The following is a 7,538-nucleotide window of genomic DNA, read 5'->3' as shown; positions in this document are numbered from 1 at the left end:
ATAAAGTCGAATCCCAACTCACAACTCCAAACTCAACTGCTCGTAACCACCATATGGCTAATTCCATTAAAATCCCAAATCACCAAAATACCCTCAGAAGTAAAACATGGTCAACCCTAGTCAAAATCAATGTCAATAGTCAAGGTCAATAGTCCATGTTGACCCAACTCGGTGAATTATCAGAGAAACTCATCAAGTTATTGAGTGTTTAGAATACTGGGAAAACCCTAATCAACTCGCTGAGTCATCTCACCCACTCACCGAGTTCACTCAGTGTCCAGAAAGCGGGAAACCTTACACACTCATCAAGTTGGCTAAGCAACTTGTCGATTTCCTTCAGCCTTTTCATACTCACACCTTTCTAGTCGAATCCAAAGCCCCAAACTACAAATCTAGCCTGTTAGGGCTGAGATACCATGTAAAGTTGCTAACTTTATGTGCACGCAAGACATCAAAGGGGTTAGAACACTAAAATGAATCATAATAAAGTTTTAGGGCATGGAGAAGGGCTAAGATTGGATAAAGTGGGCAACTTTATGTTCTTGGAGACCTAGAGGTGTCCATATCTGATACCACATCCTATGGACAAGCTCAAATCCGAGAATGACTTCATTTTGCTCAAAAAATAATCATATACTTTCATAATAAAAGATCTAAACAATAAAAGGTCAAGGTATAAACTTTATACCTCAAGATGATTGCTGAGATAGAATAGATGTCGGATCTACCACTTCTCCCTTTACTTCAACCTCTTTAAGCTCCAAGTTCCTTCACAACCACACCAATATTACTCTCCAAAGCTTACACACACACTCAATAATGTATAAGGCTCGAACTAGGGTTTTCTATGGAAGATAATGTGATAAGGGAGGCTAATGAGGGGAATTAAGCTCCCTTAAATAGGGTGCAACCCTTAAAAATTAGGGTTTTCATGCACAACCTCAACTCGTTGAGTTGGGGTACTCCAACTTGTCGAGTAGGTTCCATAAACCACGCGGCCTAATTAGTTTCTACACGATTAGTTGGGGCCTCCAAATTGTCGAGTAGGTCTTAAGTGTTGTATAAAAACTCTTGAAATTCATAATTGGAATTCGTGATGTTACACTAAGGGAGGATTGCTAGGGTTTTAAGGACTTGGAGACTGGTAAAGAGGCCATCCCTAAAGACTTAATGTGCTTATATAGGGTACAACATAAAAAAATAGGGTTTTCATTTACCCCTTGTACGCCCTGCATACTCCTCGAACCCCTGGTCGAACCCTCATAGTATGCTAAGAGTACACCACATTACACCCAAAGTAAAGTCCTTCGCGTCAGTACTCTCCTCATACACCCTATATACGCCCCACATAATAGTGTTTCCTCTTAAACCCTTAAGCACTCCGAAGGCCATAGCTTCTTCGATATAAATTTGACTCCGACGATCCTTATATCCATGAAAAGGTAAAAAAAAGCTCTACGCTTTAATCAATCCATACATGCCTTACAATATCTTGAACAAACATCCAATTTCCATAAAAGCCCAAGATGAAAAATTACCTAAATACCCTTTGGCTCCAAAGCACAAACCGAATACCCAGATCATCCAAATTACATCATCCACCACCAAATAAGTACGAATCTTAGTTTATTAAAAGTCCTAAATCTGCTAATACCCAATCCTTAATCACCACCCCGAAATCAGAAACAATTCGAAAAAGGGTGTCACACATGCCCTCATGCAAATCATATAAGCATAAACAGATACTAGCATACAAAATGATCATTGGGCCCCCACTCGGTAAGCATACACACATATACATGCAAAAGTCACGCAAACATCTACCATCCTACATAACAAAATGTGGGCGGGTATTGGTGCCTTCGACCCGCTAAGCACGATGAGGAAAGTCACCTCGCACTGCCGAATCTCACGCAAAGAATCTCTGAGTGTTGGCCCATAAAAATTCCTAACAATCACAAAATAATCATTTATCAATATATCAGATCTCGACCCACACTAACTGTCTAAATTAGGGTAAAAGAACTTTTTACCCTTTGCCCAACTTGGCCCAAGGCCTAGGCCCAAACCACAAATCCAAAGGCCCAAATTCCAAATAAACACCCAAGGTCAAATATGGATCAATTTTCTAAATTGGGCCCAAACACTTTCATGGCCTTAAACCAATGTTTAAAATAATCTTAGACCAAAAACAATTTAATTCAGATAGCCCAACAAAGCGTTAAACATCTAAGCTCACAATATGGCCCAAAAAATTTAAGCTCATAATATTGCCCAAACCGAAGACCTAATAATCCAAGGCCCACTCTACTGAGTACGCGGGGCGTACTCATCTCATACGCGCAGCGTATTCGCCTCAGGGCTTGTACGCCAAGCGAACCTGCTTATACGCCCAACGTACTCTCTCATTCTACCATTTTCCATTTCTAGGTCTTATCTTATTAAGACTTTACTCCAACACTTAGATCTGACATCCTTGATTGGTTTACCACATAAATTTGCCAACTTTATGTGCATGTATGGCTTATTGAAGCTCTTAAAGCGTAAAAGGACTTAGTAGATGACTTAATGCATGTATAAGACCTTAAACCATATAAAGCTTGCACCTTTAAGCATAATGAAAGCTCCAAACACCCAAATCTATAAGATTTAGCTTCTAAAATGGCCTTAACCAATCAAGACCACCGAAAAGGGGACAAAGAAGCATAAATGCATAACATGAAGAGATCTAAGCAAGAAGAAGACAAGGTAAGAAATTGATACCTTAAAAGACTTGCAAAATGAGTGTGGCTTCTGGATCTCTAAACTTCACACTAAGCAATGCACCTTCAATCTTCTTCATTCCCTTCAAAATAAGAAAAATAAGCACCAACTTCCCTCAAGAGCTCAAAGATACGACAATAGAGGATAAGGGTTGGAATTTAGTGTTTAGAAGGCATGGAGGCTGGTAAAGAGGCCAACACTAGAGACTTAATGAACTTAAATAGGGTGCAACATCTTAAAACTATGGTTTAATTAAACCCTCGTACGCCCCGTGTAATCCTTGTACGCCCAACGTACGAGGCATCGCATCAGTGATCAATCCTTCTTCGTACGCTACGCGTACACCAATTACGTCCCATGTACTGGACATAGCAGTAGTACACCCTGCGTACTCCATATGTATGCCTCATGTACTAGGGTTATCCTTAAACCCTGAATTCTTCCGAAAGTCATAACTTTTTCATTATAAGTCCGACTTTGACGATCCTTATTTCCATGAAAAGGTAATGAGAAGCTCTACACTTTTATCAACTCCTACTCACCTTAAAATTTCCCAAACCAAAGTCCAATTTTCCTAAAATCCCGAGTTGACACTTCACCAAAATATACCTTGGCCCCGAAACACAAATTGAACACCAAGATTATCTAAATTACGTCACCAACATCCAAATGGGAAAGGATTCGGGACAGGACGTTACACCATATATCTCTTATTCGGTTTAGATATTAATTTAGTTCGTGCATAAACCCAAAAAATGTTTTTTAAATATTGTCTTTAGATTTCTATGGTATCTTAAGGGTAGTTCTACTAGAGAGTTTCTATAAAAAATCAAATACTTTTGAGTTAAAAGAGTTTGTGGATGCTGATTGTGAAAAGTGTCATCATTGAAGAAGGTCAGTTACAAGTTACACTACAAGAAACTGGACCTATAGGGACGAAAAATGTTGTCTCTATAGGTTAAAAATGTCGTCACTATAGGTGGCCGGGAGGACATGTCGTCCCTACAGCTCTCGTCCTCATAGCCCCGTCGCAATAGATATTTTTGGTCGTCGCTATAAATATGGTCGCAATAGGTATCCTTTAGAGACGACATGTCGTCCTGTTTTGGTTCGTCGCTATACGTTGTTGGTCTCCATAAATGAAGCTATAGAGACGACATGTCGTCTCTATTGGTATATGTATAAACACAACATGTCGTCTCCATAGATAGAGATATAGTCGACTCACCTTAGCCCTTAGCGACAACATGTCGTGGTGGTAGATGCATCTGTAGAGACAACATTTCGTCTCTATAGATCCACCTATAGAAACAACATGTCGTCTCTATAGGTATGCCCATATAGCTGCTCTTTTTTCTCTATAATTTCTCAGTTCTCATATCACAAAATTACTAAAACAGTAAATTATATAAAATGGTAAATTTAACTGCAAAACATTAATATTCGATACAATCTCAAAACACTACATTATTACAAATATAATTAATAACTTTTATATTATTAAAAATATAATGTAATAAAAAACTTACATTAAAGAAAACAAATAATCATATGACATTTCTGTCTCAATTTATAAAAATAAATTTAAATGATGATATCAGAAACTAAAAGAATATCACCATCCCTTAGATGAAGAATCATGCTCACTGCTTCTTCCTTAAGGGAAGTTACTTCAGTCTGCACATATAAACACATTCTGAGTCAATATATACACTTGCAGTGTTTAAGTTAATCCACAAGTAAATAAAATGATAGGTTTACCCTTGCGACAGTTTCCAAGTGTTTCACAACTGCAGCATATACCGTTCTCTGTTTTGTGGGGGAAGCATTAGCAAGTGCAGAAGCCAACGCACCAATCGGAATGTGTTGTGTGATTCCAGTGTCTCTCAATGCCATTCCACCCATGTCATACGGAACAAAAACCATTCCCCCACCTCCAATTCCGGTCATGGAACCATCCGGAACATTCTGTCCAGGGGGTAACGGTACATCCTCCCACGAAGATTGGAATTCATTTGTGATACGAGTGTCTCAACGCATCATCTATTATTAATTTGTTTTAATCAATCTCAATTAATTAATTTAATTATTAATATCACTGAAATTTTTTTAAAAGAGATTGGAATTCTAATCTGTTGTTGGATTAGGGGTATGGGCTGCTGGTTTTGCTGACCTGGACCAGTAGCACGCCTGCCACCTGGGTGTTGAACTTGTTGACCTTGCTGTACCATTGGCATGAAGAAGTTTGGCATTGGGGCGCCACCTGGACGCATACCTGGCACGAGTTGCTGTTGATACCCAAATCCAGGCTGTACATGATTTTTTAAAAAAAATTTGTTTAGTTTTGAAAAGATCTTTACAAGAACAAAATATTCAACACCATGAAAAATCTTGAAACATGATTATAATAAAAAGAATAATTTTTATTAACTGATGTTATTACCTGTGGAGGAATGAATGTAGGCTGAGCTTGACCATAGAATATATGTTGACCTAAACCTGGCCCACCAGGTGGATACATTGGCATACGTGGTGCTACAGCTGGCGCCATTGCAATTGGACGCATCTGTGAGAATTGTACCTATATAAAAAAAGGGCAAAATTGTCATAAAAATGTTTATATTGCATAAGAAGTAAGAACATATGTCTCAAGTCTCAACATACCTGCAATCTTGCCCTTCTGTCTTCCTTACGTTGTGCAAGTGCCACATAAAGTCAGACTTCATAGATAGAGAGAAAATGTAAAAACTCAAATGATACAAAAAGAATATTTACCCCTAATGCCTCTTGTGTATCCTTGTTTTCCTTACAAAGATGAAATCTGGAGATGAATATTTGAAAACATTGTCATTAATAAAGAATATAAAGCTTCAAAAGTAAAACATCGTCATTAATGAAAGGAAATAGGATGATATAATAAACAAATATATGAAAGTATTGAATGTGGACATGTCTTCCAACAAACTAACTAGAAAGATCCCATCAGAGCTCACAGATCTTCCATTCCTTTCTGTTCTTAATCTATCATACAATCAATTAAAAGGAAGAATCCCAACAAGCTCCCAGTTTCAGACTTTTGATGGGGATTCCTATGGAGGAAAGAAGGGATTATGTGGGTTTCCTCTGAATAAAAGATGCAAAACTTCAGTGGCAGTATCATTACCACCAAAATCCCGAGAATCAAATGATGATGGGTATGATTGGCAGTCCCTATTCTATGGAATGGCAGCCGGGTCTGGATCATTAGCTGTTTTAGCGATCCGTTCTTAAAATTGTCTGAAGTCTCCGTTCTTAAAATTGTGAGTTTTGTTGTATAAATTTCCCTATTTTCATTTCCATAAATTTTCAATTTGTATCTAGAGTCAGAATGTAAGTTCTTGAGGTAAGAGAAAAGTTTGTAATATCTATTTAGCTTACTTAACATCACAATTACTGATCTGCAAATCATGAATTGTAAACTGATTCATACTCCTATGTTTCTTGAACATAGCCGCAAACTGGTTGCAAGTTTTACAAGCTATAATAGACACTACCTGAGGAACTTTCCAAGATGCTGGATCTGAACCTCTACTGTCATAAGGAGTCTCATCTCTTCCTTTCCTCTTCTTATTACCTCTGCCTCTTTCATTATTTTCCAAAGATAGTTCCCATCTTTGGAGAATTGAACCTAAGGGAAAAATGGTCATTTTTTAAACCATGATTACATATAAACATGCAGATATATATATATATATATATATATATATATATATATATATATATATATATATATATATATATATAGCTAGCTTACTTACATGTGTAACCCCACCTTGTTGACCATGTAGGACATATAAGAGCTCCATATTATCTTCTCTTTGTATTGCTATAGTTTGACTATAAGACCCTATAGCAAGCATCCCCGTATGACTTGGAGAAAAGGGAATTGATAATATGATACCTGAGAGCAAGGAAGAAAGCTCATTATTAGTGAAATACGCAAAATACCCTTGTAATTAACCACACCAACCTGATTGTCCTTCCTAGTTTCCTTGGATGGTTGAATGTTGTTGGAAATCTCTACCAGGGTGATGAATATCAAATATCCTGATGGATCTGTTGTATCCAGCAAATATCCTGAATCAAATAAGTTGATATTTATATAGAAACAAACTTTCATTCATTTCTTTTTCTTATTAAGAAATTATACTTTGAAAAGTATGACCAATTATGGCATTGTGGATTTTTTTAAGTACAATGTTGTAACAGAAAGAAAGGAATGTATGGTTCTATAAGAAACAAATAAAATAAAGATGAAAGAAAATGTGTTGTGGTCCTTCAAAATAATATAAGCTTACTTTGTTCCTGAGGGGTTGAAACCAATTGAGAAGTGGCAGTTGTTTCATCCATGGCATCATATGCTCGATATGTGCAACGTGGCTGTAATTCCATGTTGAATCAATCAAGTGTTAATAAATTAATACCACAATTATTATCCATGACATGAATAATAATAATGACTAATATAAAGATTCAATGATATAAATCAAGACCAAAGCACATGCTATATTCAATTAGGTGCATTTAGTTAAATATTAAGATTAAAGAATATGATGAAGCACCTGTCCTGTGCTATAAGATGAATAGGATGGTTACGAGTGGTGGTTGCAAACACACAAGAGAATGGATCTACAACACAATCAGAGTAACATAATTCTTGTTAACTGTTGATTTACATGCGAAGTATCTTTGGATTGTCTACTAATAATGAAAGAAAAAGGATATCAACAAAAGAA

General features: G+C 36.9%; 1 protein-coding gene across 1 annotated transcript; it reads right to left on the bottom strand.

The window, feature by feature from the left end:
* Positions 1-4,347: 4,347 nt before the first annotated feature.
* On the bottom strand, positions 4,348-5,473 carry LOC145035785 (polyadenylate-binding protein 2-like). Its single transcript, XM_078984295.1, has 5 exons — positions 5,428-5,473; positions 5,207-5,344; positions 4,863-5,072; positions 4,525-4,755; positions 4,348-4,440 (listed from the first exon to the last, which is right to left on the bottom strand). The coding sequence occupies exons 2-5, from the start codon at positions 5,327-5,329 to the stop codon at positions 4,348-4,350; spliced, it is 657 nt and encodes a 218-aa protein (XP_078840421.1). The 5' UTR covers positions 5,330-5,344; positions 5,428-5,473.
* Positions 5,474-7,538: the final 2,065 nt, after the last annotated feature.

This window comes from Lactuca saligna, chromosome 3, assembly GCF_052625555.1.
Source record: "Lactuca saligna cultivar CGN05327 chromosome 3, ASM5262555v1, whole genome shotgun sequence".
Taxonomy (NCBI): Eukaryota; Viridiplantae; Streptophyta; class Magnoliopsida; order Asterales; family Asteraceae; genus Lactuca; species Lactuca saligna.
This window is presented reverse-complemented; position numbering and strand designations above follow the sequence as displayed.

Coding starts and splice junctions, on each gene's coding strand:
- LOC145035785 (XM_078984295.1), bottom strand. CDS start 5,329: ATGCGTCCAATTGCAATGGCGCCAGCTGTAGCACCACGTATGCCAATG. Junction 4,756..4,862: donor TCTCTTTTAAAAAAATTTCA/GTGATATTAATA, acceptor TCTTCGTGGGAG/GATGTACCGTTACCCCCTGG. Junction 4,441..4,524: donor ACTTGGAAACTGTCGCAAGG/GTAAACCTATCA, acceptor TTATATGTGCAG/ACTGAAGTAACTTCCCTTAA.